Source organism: Eulemur rufifrons, chromosome 2 (assembly GCF_041146395.1).
Source record: "Eulemur rufifrons isolate Redbay chromosome 2, OSU_ERuf_1, whole genome shotgun sequence".
Lineage (NCBI taxonomy): Eukaryota > Metazoa > Chordata > Mammalia > Primates > Lemuridae > Eulemur > Eulemur rufifrons.
In genome coordinates this window covers 121,853,744-121,871,303 of record NC_090984.1, presented here as the reverse complement: position 1 = coordinate 121,871,303, position 17,560 = coordinate 121,853,744, and the positions used below count along the sequence as shown (strand labels likewise).

General features: G+C 48.5%; 1 protein-coding gene across 2 annotated transcripts in view; it reads right to left on the bottom strand.

Moving 5' to 3' along the window:
• Positions 1–7,217: 7,217 nt before the first annotated feature.
• YY1 (YY1 transcription factor) overlaps positions 7,218–17,560 on the bottom strand; it is a 35,945-nt gene continuing 25,602 nt past the window's right edge. Inside the window, exons 3-6 of one of the 2 annotated variants that reach the window (XR_011235704.1) lie at positions 15,346–15,406; positions 13,222–13,380; positions 11,310–12,377; positions 7,218–10,335 (exon numbers count right to left, since the gene is read on the bottom strand). Coding sequence is in view for 1 of the 2 variants with exons in the window: in XM_069489715.1 (XP_069345816.1) it covers positions 12,195–12,377; positions 13,222–13,380; positions 15,346–15,406 (403 nt within the window). In the remaining variant the exon portion in view is untranslated. Of the gene's footprint in view, positions 12,378–13,221; positions 13,381–15,345; positions 15,407–17,560 lie in introns of both variants that reach the window. The other variant, XM_069489715.1, reaches the window with a different exon arrangement.

Here is a 17,560-nt window from a genome sequence, read left to right as displayed (position 1 = left end):
AGCCTCAGCTTCCCGGGAAGGTGGCTCATCTCCCAGGAGGCAAGCCGCGCTCAGTGAGGACGAGCTCCAGCTCTGTGTAGTGTGATGTTACTGTACAGAAACCTCTGAGGGAATAAAATATTCTTTGGTTTTTTTAAGTGGTGAGGTTTCCTTTGTGCATTGTAGGGGAAGGCGCTTCACTCCCCACCCTCACCCTGGAGTCATAGGGGCTGGCTCGGTGGTCTGTGTGCCCTCGGATCCTGCGGCTTAGCCATGCGACCTGGGGCAGGTTACGGATACATCTGAGTGCCTCAGTTTCCTCATCTGCAAGGTGAGCTAAGGAAGGCTTCAGCCTGTAAACATGCCCAGCCATCCAGCAAGCGCCCCCATCCCAGCAATGGGAGGCCTGCGGTGAGGGGGACGGGGCGGGGAGGGGCCTGAAGCAGCCTCCTGCCCGAAGGAGGTCTGAGTGGAACGTCCGTCTCAGCCGCCTGGACCTAACCCAGCCTAAGAGGTCCAAGAGGGCTTCCTGGAGGAGGGCTTCCTGGAGGAGGGCTTCCTGGAGGTTTGCCAAAGGCAGGGGGGCCTCACTGCCCACCCCACCGAGTTTTGCTCTGCCTTCTGGAGTCAGCCCTGGGCACCCAGAGCCCCCGCAGCGACCAGCCAGGGAGGCTCTTTCCTTCCCAACTATTGAGCAAAAAAGCCCTGCCCGCTGACCAGGGAGGGGACCCCACCGTCCCCCAGGAGGGCCCCAGCTCCCTGGGCCAGTGCACCATGTTTAATCACAAGTGCCAGACTCTGACGTCGAGCTCATGCAGTGTCCAAGGGTAGGAGACCAGGAAGGGGCTGGCTGGTGACCTCCGGGGTCTCCTTGGCCTCTTTCTCCCCTGAAAGAAACCAGGGGACACTCTGGGAGTAGGAGACACACCCTGGCCTCAACCTGCTCCTCTACTAGCTGGGTGGCCTTGGCCAGACCCCTCACCTCTCTGAGCCTGGGTGGCTACATCTCTAAGCGACAGCCTGGGTGGGGCTTATGGCCACGACATCTTCAACATCCCATCACCCTCCATCTCCCACACCTGTGCTCTCTGGAAAGGTCCCAACATGACCCTTCCTGGGAACCAATGTAAGCAAAGTATCCACCCCTGCTGCTGCCTGCCCATCCCCCCCAGGGGCTCCGTCCTAGTGGGATGATAAACAGACAAACTCTCCAGAAGTGAGGAGTGCCGCCGCTGGCTCCCTGCCGCTTCTCCATTCAGTGACCTCTTAGTGGTAGCTCGAAACTGGCCACAGCGGGGCAAACCCTGGAGAAATCGGCAAATGCTACAAGTGGGTCCCCCACCCCCATCCTCACAGCCGATCGTTAAACATGGCCAACACATCTGGGAGGCAGGGAGCAGAGGGTTTTTTAAACAAGTTTATTTTCCATTTCATTTTCTCCCTAATTTGAATTAATTTTGTTTGGAATAACTGATATATGAAAGTGGTAAAAATAAGAATCCAAATAGAACCCAGGCTGTGCAGGGAAGAAGAAACCTGCCCACCTGCCGCCCTCCCCGGCCGCCCTCCCCGGAGTCAAGGACGGGCTCAGCACCTCCTGGGCACGCCCAGCACTGGGGACGCCCCACAGAGCGTGGCCCTGGGGCCGACTGACCTTCGCCTTCTTCACAGTTATCTTGGAGGTTGTATTATTAATAGTTTCCCAGGACTGCTGTAACAGAACACCACAAACGGTGTGGCTAAAACAACAGAAATTTATTCCCTTGAAGTCCTGGAGGACTGAAATCCAGGCGCAGGCAGCTTGGTTCCTTCTGGGGGCTCTTGAGGGATAAACCGTTCTTTGCATCTTCCAAGCTCCTGGTGGTAGCTGCCCCTCGGTGTATGACAGATCACTCCAGTCGCTGCCTCCGTCTTTGCCCGACCTTCTCCCTGAGGTCTGTCCCTGTGTCCTCTCTTTTTATGAGGACACCAGTCCTATTGGATTAAGGGCCCCTACTCCAGTATGACTTCATCTCAATTAAAAACATCTACGAAGGCCGGGCGCGGTGGCTCACGCCTGTAATCCTAGCACTCTGGGAGGCCGAGGTGGGCGGATCCTTTGAGCTCAGGAGTTCGAGACCAGCCTGAGCAAGAGCGAGACCCCATCTCTACTAAAAATAGAAAGAAATTATATGGACAGCTAAAACTATATATAGAAAAAATTAGCCGGGCATGGTGGTGCATGCCTGTAGTCCCAGCTACTCGGGAGGCTGAGACAGGAGGATTGCTTGAGCTCAGGAGTTTGAGGTTGCTGTGAGCTAGGCTGATGCCACGGCACTCTAGCCCGGGCAACAGAGAGAGACTCTGTCTCAAAAAAAAAAAAACAAAAAAAAACCCAAAAAAAACCATCTACGAAGACCCAGTTTCCAAGTAAGGTCAAATTCACAGCTGCCTGGGGTTAGGATTTCCACATATCTTTTGGGGGAACATAATTCGACCCACAACAGGGATTTTTTTCTTTCTTTTCCCTTTTTTTTTTTTTTTTTTGAGGCAGAGTTTTGCTCTGTCGGCCTGGCTAGAGTGCGGTGGCTACATGATAGCTCACTGCAACCTCCAAGTTCTGGGCTCAAGCCATGCTCCAGCCTCAGCCTCCCGAGTAGCCGGGACTATAAGCATGTGCCACCATGCTCGGCTAATATTTGTATTTTTGGTAGAGATGGAGGTCTCACTCTTGCTCAGGCTGGTCTCGAACTCCCGAGCTCAAGCCATCCTCCCGCCGTGGCCTCCCAGAGTGCTAGGATCACAGGCTTGAGCCACCTCACCGCCACCTCTCCTTCGCATCCAAATGCACCCCAAGCCACTATGCAGAGTTGGGAGTTTATTTTGTGTCTAGAGGCCATTGGCAGGTTTTACCCAGGGGAGTGACAGGGTCTGACTTCTGCTTTAAAGATCCCACAGAAGGTTAGGAGGCAGGCAGGGGTGGGAGGCAAAGGCCCCTGGGGGTGTCTGAGCCAAGGGGCATCTTGAGGCCAAGAATAGAGGGCCCCAGTGGTGTGTGGGCAAGATCACTCTGGGGAATAAAGGGCAGAAGAAGATGAAGGCCTTAGAGGTGTCAGGGGTGCAGTTAAGGGAGGCGAAACCATGTGGCAGAAGCCAGTCTGAGGAACTCTGCAGGGATCTGGAACCTTCTTTGAGGCTCCTTCCTTGACTCCTTAGAGGAAAGTGCTTTGAAAGGGCACTGCTGAGGCAGCCGTCTCTGGGATGGGATGGGGGGCTCAGAGCCTGGAGGGGCAGGGAGCAGGGGACAGCCCAGCGAGGGCTGGGTGGAGCTCTAGGCCTTGGCTCGGAGTCCAAGCAAAGCAACACATCCTCCTCCCATGCAGTTTGGGGGACACTTTTGAGTCTGAACCTGAGAGACTGTTTTGCCGATTTCTCTAGTGCCACCGCCGGCCCGTAGAAGCAGCCTCTGCCACCCCACCCCGGGTCTCACACACACTGGCTTCCCTCCTCTTTTCTTTTGGTCCCTTTGGACGTCAGGTGCTCGAGCGAAAGAAGCATGGGCCACGCCACCACCGGCCTGGGCCTTTAGTGAGGCATTTCTCATAACATGAAATGCAGCTGGGTGGGAGTGGTGGCTCGAGCCTGTAATCCCAGCACTCTGGGAGGCCTGGTAGGAGAATCCCTTGAGGTCAGGAGTTCAAGACCAGCCTGAACAAGAGTGAGACCCCATCTCTAAAAAAATAAAATAAAAATAAAATAAAATGAACCTAGGACTCCCTCGTCCCCCCTCAGCCCTCCCTACACGGTTCTTGTGATTGTAGGGATGGCTCAGCCCTTTGCACACCAGCCCCCCATCCTCTCAACAGCCCTACAAGGTCAGTGCTGGCACTCCCATTCTGCGCAGGAGGATGTCAGTGGGGGAGAGCCCCGTCCAAGGTCACACAGCCAGTTTGTGCTGGGGCTGCAGCCTTCACCGTGCCCATGCCATCCTTCACCCGGCAGCAGGATCAGCCTGGGCCAGCCCCCTAGCCTCCAGGTGGCCAATGGGCCAAACTCTGGCTGGAAGTGAGAGACACACCTGGAGTCACAGTTCAAGCACCAGAGGGGGATTTAGAGAGAGAGGGGACAGGACCAGGACCCACCATGTGCTCCTTGGGCTCAGCTTCCTTGCTGCTCACTCCTGACTGCATGGCACCCAGCTGCCCAGCGAGAGGCAGATGCACAACGCTGGGTCCAGAGCCCACTTCTCAGGGCCCTGGGAACGGCCTGGTGGGGCCAGTGTCCGTCCCAGCCAGAGATAGGGCAGAGGCTGCAGGGGGCTGGGCCTATTTCCCTGGGCCCCCTGGCTCCCCTCTGGCTTGACCTCTCCCAGGCCCGTGGGGAACGCCAGCCTCCTCGAGCCCACCTGGTCGCACCCTGTTCCCCATCTGAAATGGCGCTGCGCTGAAGCCCTCCCAGCCACGCTCTGCTGGGCTAGCTGACACCATGCAGGCTGTCATGCTCCATGAAGTTGGAGTGAAAGGTGAGTTCGGGAATTCTGGCTTGAATGTCCCCATGGATGGGGGGGACATTCTCTGCAGTGGGACACGGGCCAGGGAGCAGCCATAGGGGAACATGGTGAGCTCTCTTTAATGTGGTGACAGTGCTTGCTCTTTGCTTATCCCCCCAACTTCTACCTTAGCTCCAAGAGGGCCAGGGGGTGCAAAATCAGTCCACTGTAGAATGAATGAATGCATGAATGGGTAGACGGATGAAGGCAGAGGCCGGTTGGGTTTTTGCCAGGCAATACAAAGAAGGAAAAGGAAGGCAAGAATATAGGAGACTGGGTAGTCAGGACGAGGATGGTGGACGCAGCCCTCATTTGGGGGCTGGAGTGAGGCTGGGGGCCCTGGGAGGGCAGGAGGGGCCTCGGGACTCACCAGGCAGAGGATGGTGAAGGGGAACCCCACCGGCTGCCCTGTAGTATGAAGGTGAGAAAGAGAGGACCCCTGCCCGGCCCTCCCATCCAACCTGACACACTGAATGCCCTGTTTCCCCTGTCCAGGCCACCTGGGTCCTCAAGCGTCCTCCTGCCTGAGACCTGCTCCTCCGGCTCCCCTTTCTCACACCAGGTGCCCACTTCAGGGGCTCGCACCTCCCTCTGGTCTGGGGGTGCATCGGGCTCCCTCCCAACCCCAGACCATGCTCAGGGGGGCCTTCGGAGTGTGTCCCCTCTCCTGCATGGGCAGCACAGACGCACGCTTCTGTGTCCCTGTGACCGGCCCCCCATTGGCTGGGACCCCCCCCTACCTGGAGCCGGGTGAGCAGATGACCCCACATGCTGTGCCGGTGAGGAGGGTGAAGTGCCCACGGTCCCAGCACATCCATCTGGCCCACTTCCCAGGCCTTTCCAGTCCGGCCCCCTGCCGTGTCCCTCAAGGCCTTGAGCTGTCCTCCCTGCGACACGTGCTTCCTGCCCACTCCGCCGCCCCGAGCTGCAGGCCTCAGGGGTGCCTGTGGAGGGGGCACAGAGGCGAGAGACTTCTTGGGACCATCCCCCGCCTCGAGCGCACTGTGCGGAGAGGCGCTGTGATCTGGAGGGGTGAGGAGCAGCTCCTGCGAAGTGGGGGATGGAGGGAGGGAGGGGCCCAGGGAGGGTGGACAGCAGCCGGCACCAGGGAGCAGATGGGCTGGGGCTGGCACGTGAGAACGCACAGGAGAAAGCCAGACACAAGTGTCAGGCCAGCTATAACCTGTCACACCTCCTCTTCCTCCCCAGTCCCTGACTGCTTTACTCACAGCACTTAGCTTACCCACCTTTCATCGGAATGTCTCCTCTATTTGACATAACGCAAGCGCCACTGGGGCAATGTCATTAGAGCCTAAAACAGGGCGTGGCACATAACTGTATTTGTCCAACGAGTGAACCCAGGAATTCAGGATAGGAAAGCTCTGAAACGAAAACTGCAAGAAGGAGGTGAGAGACAGGACAGCAATCACTCAGGAAGGCTGTGATTGAGCTTTGAGGGTGGGAAAAACTGGATTTTCAGCAGGAAAGGGTGAGCCACTAAAGGCTAGAGGGCAGTGGTGAGACCCCGGTTAGATGTGTATGGTGGCTGATGTCCGCAAGGCCCGAGAGGAGCAGCTGAGGCCAGAAGGAACTGGGAGGCAGGTGGGCAATGGGGGAGCCCTGAGGGCCCCTTCCGTGGCCAAGAGGCATGTCCAGCTGGGGCAGAAAAACAGAGACAGGGAGGCCCATGTGCTGCTTTGAAAGGGGGCTGGAGGTGTATTCAGGCCAAGGGACCAATGGCAAGTGGAGTATAGTGGAACCCAGGCAGGCCTGGGTTTTGAATTCTGCTGCCTGGACTTTTGCAAGTAAACCTCTAAGCCTGTTTCCTCACCCACACTATGGTGATAACGCTACCTTGGTTCCTCAGGGTGCTTTGGAGGAGTAAATGAAGTGACATGGGACTCTGGTCACAGTTAGGTGCTCAATAAATATGAGTACAGCCAGGTGGAGATCTGGGCAAGTGCAAAGGAGAGATGCTGGTTCCGTTTTTATCCTGGGCTGCCTCCAGAAAGCAGCTCCAAAGCCCTCGGTTCCTTCCCATCTACAATCCACCAGTGCACACTTTGACCACGGCTCCTCCACAGCAGAGCTCTACTCGGCCACCTGGGCTCACGCAAGCCTGGGACTTCCCACCTCGGCAACGTTTTGTCAGCAGCCTCTTCTGTCACTAGCAAAAAGAAAAGTCACATGTATTTAAGAGTCTTGCTCCGCAGCACAGCACCTCAGGCACAAGGGCTCCAGCTAGGGGAGGAAAGTGCTGCGCTGCACTCTGCTTTTGGCCAAATCCTAAGTAGCTCTCGGTATGTATTACTGAGTTCTTATGAGAGGCCACCCCAGTTAGCAAGCTTGTCTTTTTGGCTCCGCAGCTTCCAGGGCTGACACAGAATCACAGGCTCAGCTGCCCAGGAACTTCATTTGGGCTGTGCTCGCACTTTCTGAAAAGTGGGTGAGGTTCTCCTTAAAACGCCTTCTGGCTCATCAGTCCAACTTGGAGCTGCAAGGCCACGTTAAGGAAGCATTTCTTGCAGGTGTGAGACCGAATCCGGAGGGTTTCCATTCCTGTGCACGAAGCAAAGCCACAGGGATCTGCCCCGGGTGGTTCTGGCAACCCTAGACCAGGCAAAGTTTATCACTGGCTTTGTAATGTGTAAGGAAGGGCAAAAGAAGCGGCTTAGAGGAGTGAGGAACAAACAAGAACCACAGGCATTAAAAAGCTTAACATTATGCATTTATTGTATTTTATAGAGCCATGTTACACATGCTTGGTGCTTCAAACTGAGTTATCAATGTTTTTCTGGATGCAAAGCCATCTGATGCTTGATGCGGATGCCTTAAACACTATAATATTTCTGCGTCTATGACCTATGAGCTAAGGAAAAACCAAGGACAATTCCAGAAATGGCAAAGAACACTTAAGAAAAAGATGTACATGAGACACAATGCTAAGTCCTTGAGTCAGGGCCTACAGAAATTACCAGAAAGTGAACAAAAACAGAATTTTTCTCACCATCTGTAGTAGGTTAACAGAGCCTCAGAACAGGTATGGCTGTTGCAGAGAAAAGGTTATCCTGTTTGGTACGGATGCCCGCCTCCCCTCCGTAACATATGAGACATCCCGCAGCCCCAAAGCAGCCAACAGAACAGACCACAGCAAGCTGCTCTCCCCACATACCCCAGCGCTGTTTCTTACAGTGGCTGAGTGTCTGATGAAGAGCAATTTGATCAAACTTGCCACTTTGTGGAAAATCAATCATTGTGCTTCAGATGAATGCGATGCCCCCCACACCGACCCTCTGCAGACTCCCAGAATAGCTGCGACCCAGGGGGCTGGATGCCCAGCATGGCCAGAGCCCTCCATTTGGCAGCTCTTGCCTTCCTGCACCCAGTTTGTGGGAGGTATGATCTGCCTGCTGACCTAAGGCCAATATACAAACATTCCTTTCCGGTTTTACTAAGGGGGGACCCGGCACTGTGCATCAACAACACGCCACCTCTCCCGCCCACCAAGTCTCCAAACAGTCCCAGCTCAAAGGTCCTCTCCAGCACCATACTGACCACTCAGGCCTGGGGCAGATGCCAGAAAGCCTCTTAGCCCTGTACCTGCCCTCCTGTGGGTGACAGGCCAGCCCTCTCCTGCCTGATGCCGCTTGTCTGAACGGCCTGCACTTAAACCATCTTCAGGCAACCAGGGCATCTGCCCACAATCTGAGCAGTAACAAGATAAATTCAAAGGTCGGTAATTTAGGATGAATGATACCTAGCCAGCCAACCAGTCAAATGACAAAGAGCGATCGGTGATTCTGAAAGCGCGGGGTACCTTCTGTAAAGTCAAAGAGCGGGCTATGAAGTGCACGACCAGACCGCAAGAAGTACACCTTCGACTTTCGGCTTCCTCCCCCACCTCTTGGGTTTGGGTGGAACGCACCTGCCAGGACCTCCTGGGCCTGAATTCTGAAGAAGCGCTACAATCACACTAATGCCAATGGAGCTGGGACAAAGGGACACAAGTGTCCCCTACAGCCCGGGGTCCAAGGCAGTCCAGTGACAGGCAAGGAGCTGGCTTCAGCAGGCCAGCAGAGCAGCCAGGAGGAAAGCTCATGGCACCGGCATGGCCATCAGGTACGCACCTGTGAGCAGCTTCAGCTCTTACTACTGTTTTGACCTCTGGGATCTTTGCTCACTCTGGTGGTCAGATGTCAAGAAAACAGAAGGAACTTAGGGAATTAAAGATTAACAAGGACTTCCTAAGCCACACTGATTCCAGATCACAGAGGAGTCTGAGACACAAGAAGTGATCCCTTCTCTCTGCCACAGCAGGAATGGGGGGTGGATAAAATTATTAGGTTTCCAATTCAAAAAACTTATTTTAGGGGGCCTGGTTTCCCTGTGCCGCAGATAAACTCTAGTCTGAGACCGATCCGAGGCACATTAAAATAGGTAAGTTTTGCTAGGCAGAGTATAAACAACGGATACCGGGGCAGCAGCAAAGCCACCTAAGAACTCTCAAACAACTTGCTGGGTAGGCTTCTTCCTGACTGAAGTGACTCACCTATTTGTAAAGAAATGAACTTGAACTCTGCTTAGAAACATGGGCAGGCAATGCGCATACTATTTAGCAAAATAAGTGACATTTAAAAGAACTTGTACATTAAACCAAATAGAAAAAAAAAATCTTGATTTTCCCCAAACCCTCAGGCCTTGAGTCTAGGCAAAGCATACAAACACCATATGAAACCAACAGCATGAGTTCAGGGTCACCTTGGAAAATAAATGTCACCCTGGGGTGACAGTTCTTTATATAAATATTATGCTCCCCCTTCTCAACCCCACTACCAAAAAGGAGGAAAATAATAAATTCAAAAATAGAAAACAACATCTTGTTAAGTGTAAACTTATCCTCTGGAGTTTTTATATTACATATGCTAGAAACATGCATTTATTTATTTCTGCTCAGATGTAAGAAAATATGTCTATCAGTATTACTTATAAATTAGATTAATCCTCAAGACAATGGACTCACTATTAGAACACCATTTCAAATTTTAGTAAATTACATCTTTAGCAAAATTATAAATTCTAACCACAAGCAAAATGGGTTTATGCTAAACCCAATGAGACTTCCCTCTACTTTTTATAGTGCTGCTCATTTATTAGTTTCCTACATTATTGTTGGAAATTCAGAGTGCTATGTCAACAAGGTACTTGGTACATCAAGTTTGCTTTGAATCCCAGATTAAACTCCTTACAGAAGTTAACTCTGCAGACTGAGAGAAAACATGTGAACAGAGAAAAGAGTCAAGGGGAGTGATGACTGTTCCACTCAGAGACAGAAAGGGACAGAAGAGATGACCAAAGGCATCCCCCAAGGGATCAAGGCACAGAGGAAGAGGGGCCTCCTTGCACCGGGAGCCTGGCTCCTGCACGTCATGGCATGGCTCCCAGGGCTGCTGGCAGGACTTCTCCACAGCACAGGTGTGCTCTGCTGTGGGCCCTCGGGCAGGGTCCTGAGGACAGTGCCAGGGCCAGGCTTCAGTGCAGCATAATGCTGGGCGAGGGCGATGCAGCTCTGGACTCCTGCTACAGGCACCAACTGGAGTGGCATTTCAGTACGGCCACACCGGGACTGCTCAACCTGACAGCAGGGAGGGCAGGTATGGGCATCAGTGGAATCCCACGTTCTCATCAGGGCACTCAGCTGTGAAGGGGACCTTCACCAGGGGCTTACCTCTCTCCTGACTGCCAGATACAGCAAAGCCTGGCTTATCCAGAGAACAGCTGGGGTCTTCCGATTAACTCAGTTCCATCAAACTACCAAAGGATAACAGATTCTGGACGAATAAAAAAAAGGGCCTCAAGTTATATTTTTCATTCATGATTCAAAAGGCACTTCAAAATTCCACAGAGCCACAGGGTCACCCCTCCTTCTGTACAGGACCAATGGAGAAGCTGTAAGAGATCGGGCTACATGTGTGAGCTGATGGTGTCCTGGCCATTTTGTAAATAAATCCGTTATTACCTAGTTTGTCATTTATCTTGCAGAGTTAAGCATACATAGCATAGGAAGACACACAGTATGTTTGCATTTTGAATAAATGGAATTTTGCTGTATCATGGCAGTTTATAAAATATTCTCACCAAGTCTGATATTTGACCCTAAGTAAAGTCCAAAATTATAATCGTGTATTTAAGAGGTCACAATGTGAGAGGTAAAGTACTCATTGAGCACAATCTCCAAATAATCTAATCACCTTGCTGATCTGCACCCAGTATCCATTTAGAAGCATAAAATTAAGCTACTGGCGCTCAATTGCCACATTTGCTAGCACTTAGTAAGGACTCCACTGGATGGAGGAGCAAAGGCTCTCAAACCCAGTAACCACCAACTGTAAGCACTTCCTGTTAGAGAGCCTGCTGGAGCTGCTCTAAAGGCAGCCCGGGTGATGGCCCCACTGCCAGCTAGCGCCTTACCTTGGGAGGCGTAAGGTGCTCGGGCAGAGGCACAGATGCTTCCCTCACATGCCTGCAGGGGGCGGGTCAGGTTAAAATCACATCCTGCCACCAACGGCCTGGTCTGGGGTACTCTGAGGTAGCTCCTTAACTCGGGATGCCTGTTACTTATTTGCTTTCAGAATTCAGGACATGTAAGAAGTATTAAAATATCCATGCATTGCTTTAACCACAAATCACTGTAACTGAGTGCAAAATAAAGGAAACTTGAGTTGCTTTATTTAGCTTCCAATTTCTGGGAGGCTCAAGAATTATAAGTATTCTGGACAACAGAAGAAAATAAGACTGTGCTTACAGATCTTTCTCTGCCATGTCCTTGCTTTAGGATCGCTGCTTTATTGTCGCCCTTTCTGTTACACGGATGTACACAGCAGGTGTTAAAGGTACAACACATTCTACAACTGAGCACCACTTTCTGTAACTGAACAGGCAAAGAAATTACACTGAACATCAGCATCTGGCAGTATTTTTTGGAAAAAAAAGTGACTAAAATGGGTTTAAATTGATTAACACTATTAAATCACATCTAATATTTGATACTACATGATTCAATACAGCTATACGATACAATTATACAAAATGTGTTAACATCAAAGAATACAACCAAAATTAAGATAGCAAACAAAACCTATATAACTTTTTTTTTTTTACAGGAAAATACTTTTGAAGTATGCATGTAACTGCCCATTCTTTTAAAGAAAATCTACTGCAAGCAAAGTTATCAACCTCCAGAAAAATCACACATAGCATTACTAAGCATATCCCCAAAAAGTGTACAATATGCACACTTGGAAAATACAAAATTAAAAAAATTGTAAGCAACAGGTGAGCTTCATATTTATAAGAATGTGAAAAGAAGTCCCATTTTGAGCACTGTTGTATAAAGAATTGTCTTTTGATGTGAAGTTCATGAATTGTCCTCCTGTGGGGACCACACTTTACAAAAACACCGTGTTTTTGAAACGAGATTACAGAGCAAGATAGAGCATCTTAGCAATGTCATCTTATTAAAGTTTTTTTTTAATTTTTACTACTTTATCAAAACATGTCCCTTAGGTGTGTAGGATTCATTTTTAAAATTCTTCCTAGAAATAATATACAAAGGAGAGGCATATTTATTCCCAATCACACTCCTGGAAGATGCTTCCCGGGGTCGAGAAGGGTCTTCTCTCTCTTCTTTTCACTGGTTGTTTTTGGCCTTAGCGTGTGTTAAGATGTGAGATTTCAGGTTAGTTGACTGGGCAAACTTCTTATTACAACCGTCGAAGGGGCACACATAGGGCCTGTCTCCGGTATGGATTCGCACATGCGTGCGCAAATTGAAGTCCAGTGAAAAGCGTTTCCCGCAGCCTTCGAATGTGCACTGTCGAGGAAAGACCAGAGATCAACCCACTCAGCAACTCTGACCAGACCGGGGAGTCAGTAGCTCACTGCTTCGGTAGAGAACAGCCTATTTATTTTACCAAACACATTTCCTCCCTGCCCCAGGTGAACTTTCTAGATTTACTCTAGAATTAGTGGCTAGGGATCTCTCACTCTACAGGTTGGACAACCCCTAAAACCCATGGATAGCCCTCCTGAATTGTTTAAACATAATGTAAGAGAAACCCCTTGGCAAAATGGTAAGAATTATCCCAAATATCGGGTTAAGGCCCTATTGTAAACATTTCGTAAATACTGCCAACAGTAAAACACAAATGATTAAGGAGGTTCCTGGTGCCACTTATCCAAAAAGAATCATGTTAGATTTACTGGCTGCACTGCTAGTTTGTTCACTATTATACGCTTAAAACAAGATAACAAGTATCTATACTTACTTTCATAAAATAAAATTTTAGAAATTACCTGTCAATTAGTAATTCATTATACTATTAACCACCAAAAATAAACTACTTCAATCCTACAGTGAATACACTAGAAATTTAGTTTTAGGTTTATGCCTGAACAATCCTGTTTTTCGCCTGCCATAAGTGCGCCCCCAAACACTGACACATTCTGTACCCAGTACCACAGACCATACCCGGGGAAGTCAAGAGGCCGGGCAGTGTTCCTTGTGGCTCAGCAGGAGACCACTTCTGTTTCTCATTAAGGAGCAATAATAAGACCCTGACTCTGGGCTGGCACCTCCTGTGCCGTCACCACACTGCCTGTGCCCGCCGTGTTCAGAAGGGCAAGGCAGTACGGAGGGGAGGAGGAGCTGGCTCTACCTGAAAGGGCTTCTCTCCAGTATGAACCAGTTGGTGTCGTTTTAGTTTTGAGCTCTCAACAAAAGCTTTGCCACATTCTGCACAGACGTGGACTCTGGGACCGTGGGTGTGCAGATGTTTTCTCATGGCAGAGTTATCCCTGAACATCTTTGTGCAGCCCTTAAACAGAGAAAGAAACTTAGTGTTTCACATTGCAAATTGTTAGAAAGGATTCAACCACTTAACAGCCTTTACTGACATATTTAAACAAAACAACCTCCCCACCCCCCATTTTAATTTTACTTCGTATTACAATAGAACATTAAATAATCTAAGACAAAAACAGACAGCGGAAAAGTACTTATCATTTAATGCAAACCCTTGTTTCACAGATGAGGAAACTGAGGCTTAGAGATGTCTTTAAGTAGACTTGCCCAAGGTCACACTACTAGTAGTAGCCCAACTGGGAGTAGAACCCAACACCCTGGCTTCCAGCTACCACAGCCGCCTCACCCAACTATGTCCCCCGAAATGAAGTAACAGAAGCACTGATAAATAAATGGAGTTAAAATGACGGTAGTCCACCACTACCTTTGGTGGGCCCCATATTCTGTGCTGCAACAATGGGCTGTCATTCTCCATCGCCTACTGTTCCCTCTTCTCTCTTTGCCTCTTTCCCCTTCTTGACAGAGAAAGAAGCAAGAGGGTCTCCAAGGAATGGCAACTACAGAAGAAATTTATTTTGTGAGACACTAGAAAAGGAAGAAGCAGGCAAACTGATACCAGTGCAAGGGGGGGAGGCAGATGGAGGTGTGGTGCTCGAGAGAAGCATATCCTTAACAATTTCTTCTGCAGTTGTTGCCCAATAATGGGGTGAATGGGGGAAATGATAAGACAGCATGACAGAAGGACAGCACAAGTCACCACTGGACAGCTTCACAGGCAGGAGGGGGAGCCACAGTTTTTTCACCTTGACCTCTAGGCTGAGTTTCCATTTAGAAAATGGAATTTTAAAATATTTAATTGGTATACGATATATACATGCATCGAAACATCACACTGTACCCCATAAATATGTATAGTTATTATGTGTCAATTGTTAAGTAACAGAAAACTTTTAAAAATTTAATTCGGAAAGAAGTATACAAAGAAGCTAGAGAGATGACAGGCACTTAAGGCTTAACTGTTTTCAAGTGCTTATCTTTGGCCCCAGTGAAAATCATTACATTTTAAAATCTCCACATAAAGAGCATTAAAAAAGAACACAAAGACTTGTGAATGCATAGTCGCCATGGGGGCAGTATCATGAGCTAAATTTATCCTTCTCCAATTACTGATTTTTAAAAATTATTTATTCCATTCATAATTCCTCCCCCTTTGTTTCTCTGTACCTATGTGATACTTTTGTTATTCTGTTAGTTTTACATCCAAGTTAAGTCTGAAAGTAGACCCCAACAAACACCTTAAAGTACCTTTCAGGTTACCTTTTTATTTTAAAGACTAGCTATATTTGAAAACAATTAAGTACCACTCTAGTAACGCACAATTAACAGGGTCAAATTTATTTTAAAAAAAATTGTGAAGGAAATTATAAAGTCTTTATTTAGCTTATTTTAGCAACATTCAAAATAATTTCCAGGCCGGGCGCGGTGGCTCACGCCTGTAATCCTAGCACTCTGGGAGGCCGAGGCGGGTGGATTGCTCAAGGTCAGGAGTTCGAGACCAGCCTGAGCGAGACCCCGTCTCTACTAAAAATAGAAAGACATTATATGGACACCTAAAAATCTATATAGAAAAAATTAGCCGGGCATAGTGGCGCATGCCTGTAGTCCCAGCTACTCGGGAGGCTGAGGCAGTAGGATCGCTTAAGCCCAGGAGTTTGAGGTTGCTGTGAGCTAAGCTGACGCCACGGCACTCACTCTAGCCTGGGCAACAAAGTGAGACTCTGTCTCAACAAAAAAAAAAAAAAAAAAAAAAAAAAAAAACAAAATAATTTCCAAATTCAATAACAAGCCTATGATTCCATAAAGGTCCAAGAGTGAGATACAACCCAATATCGTAAGGTTGACTTGTGCAAACTTCTTATAAAACTCTCTAAAGCTTCACTGACAGTTTAATGAACACTTTCCCCCTAGCATTACTTACTTTATGAGGGCAAGCTATTGTTCTTGGAGCATCGTCTTCTTTAATTTTTCTTGGCTTCATTCTTATCAAAAGAAAAAAAGAGAGAGACAGACAGATTTGTAGGAGTGGGTAGACTTAACTGGTATAAATCATATAGTCCCTAACATGCTTTCCTTACAGGTAACAAAATTAAAATCATAATATGCTTCCTTCCATAAGGAGAAAGGATGAGACAACTGACACTGAGTGCCAAGGACTGTGACGTAGCCTTCCCATTTTATAGATAAGGATGATGAAGCTCAGAAAGGGCGAGTTGCTGCCTACAGTCTCACAGCTGTAAGCTGGCGCAGCCTGCAATGGCACTGTGATCTGTGTGATTCAAATACTTGCTCTTTCCTCTAAACTCTTTAAAAACTACAAAAGATCTACAGCCTACACAACTACAGACAAATCTTCTAGCAGGAGGTAGGGCAAGGTATCCAAAAGCAGCTGCTGTGATGCTAAAGGTGCCTTAAAAGAGGAACAGCGAACATGGGAGTATCTTAAAAACACACATCTCTACATACCCACTTAAAAAAAATACAAAGTGGGTCCAATATGGGTCCATTTCGTACTGATACAAATGATCATTAAGATTTATCATTTTTAGGCCAGGTGTGGTGGCTCCCACCTATAATCCTAGCACTCTGGGAGGCCGATGGGGGAGGATCATTTGAGCTCAGGAGTTCAAGACCAGCCTGAGCAAGAGCGAGACCCTGTCTCTAATAAAAATAGAAAAAATCAGCCGGGCATGGTGGCGCATGCCTGTAGTCCCAGCTACTCTGGAGGCTGAGGCAGGAGGATCGCTTGAGCCCAGGAGTTTGAGGTTGCTGTGAGCTAGGCTGACACCACGGCACTCTAAACCCAGGCAACAGAGCAATCCTCTGTCTCAAAAAAACAAACAAAAAATATATATCATTTTAGCCAGGCATGGTGGCACATGCCTGTAGTGGTCCCAGCTACCCCAGAAGCTGAAGCAGGGGGACTGCCTGAACCCAGGAGTTTGAGGCTGTTGTGTGCCATCACTGCACTTGTGAACAGCCACTGCAATACAGCCTGGGAAACATAGTGAGAAGCTTGTCTCTTAAAAATATGTATCATTTTAAAGAAGGGTACAGAATAGTCCTTTTAAATGAAGATTTATATACATAAGCATAAAATGTATCTTGAAGGAAACACAACAAACCATTAGCACTGGTTACTTTGGGAAGGAGCCCCTAGTGGACAGGTGGGAACACCACATCCTCTATGTATTATTTAATTTTTATTATAGCATTGACTTTTAGCGGTGGGGTGGGAGATTACAGTTTCTCCAAAAATATGAGCATTTATTTTAAATGACAGAGATTTCTGACACTACTTCTGGCCATGGGCTTGGAAGCTCACATGTGTAACAAGAGTCCTGCTAACGTGGGCACAGTCTGGGAGAGCCCTATGGGAAATTACTACCTAGAGAGCCTGCTAATTTGGTAACTTACCTACCTACTATTTCCTCTGAACCAACCTTTGGTCTTTTGTCAAAACTTTCTCTCCAAATACTCCCTACAGATCTGTGTGTGGTAGAGGAGTGAGAAATTAAGAGCTCCTAGAAAAACTAGAGATGATTTATAACTTTGAAACAGATTTTCTTTTTGTTCCTAGCTTTGCCATCTCATACCCCTCCATATTTACTTTTAATAAACAACTAAGTCCGTGATTAACAGTAAGAGCTAATTTACAAAAGATTACATCTTAAAAAAAAATGATTATTTCTGTCATCTTTAAGTTAACAAAGGACCAAACAACAATGTCTTCCTTCACTGTGATCTGGGAAAAGGATTACCTGATCCACATTACTTTATAAAACCTGAACTTGTGAAATCACCTGGTTAAACTTTCCATGCCCTGGAAGAGTACAGGAGGAACAACGTATCTGGTAGCTATTACTCATCTCCATGGAGTTTGTTCAAGACTGTACTTGAGGCCGGGCGAGGTGGCTCACGCCTGTAATCCTAGCACTCTGGGAGGCCGAGGTGGGCGGATCGTTTGAGCTCAGGAGTTCGAGACCAGCCTGAGCAAGAGCGAGACCCCATCTCTACTAAAAATAGAAAGAAATTATATGGACAGCTAAAAAATATATATAGAAAAAATTAGCCGGGCATGGTGGCGCATGCCTGTAGTCCCAGCTACTCGGGAGGCTGAGACAAGAGGATCCCTT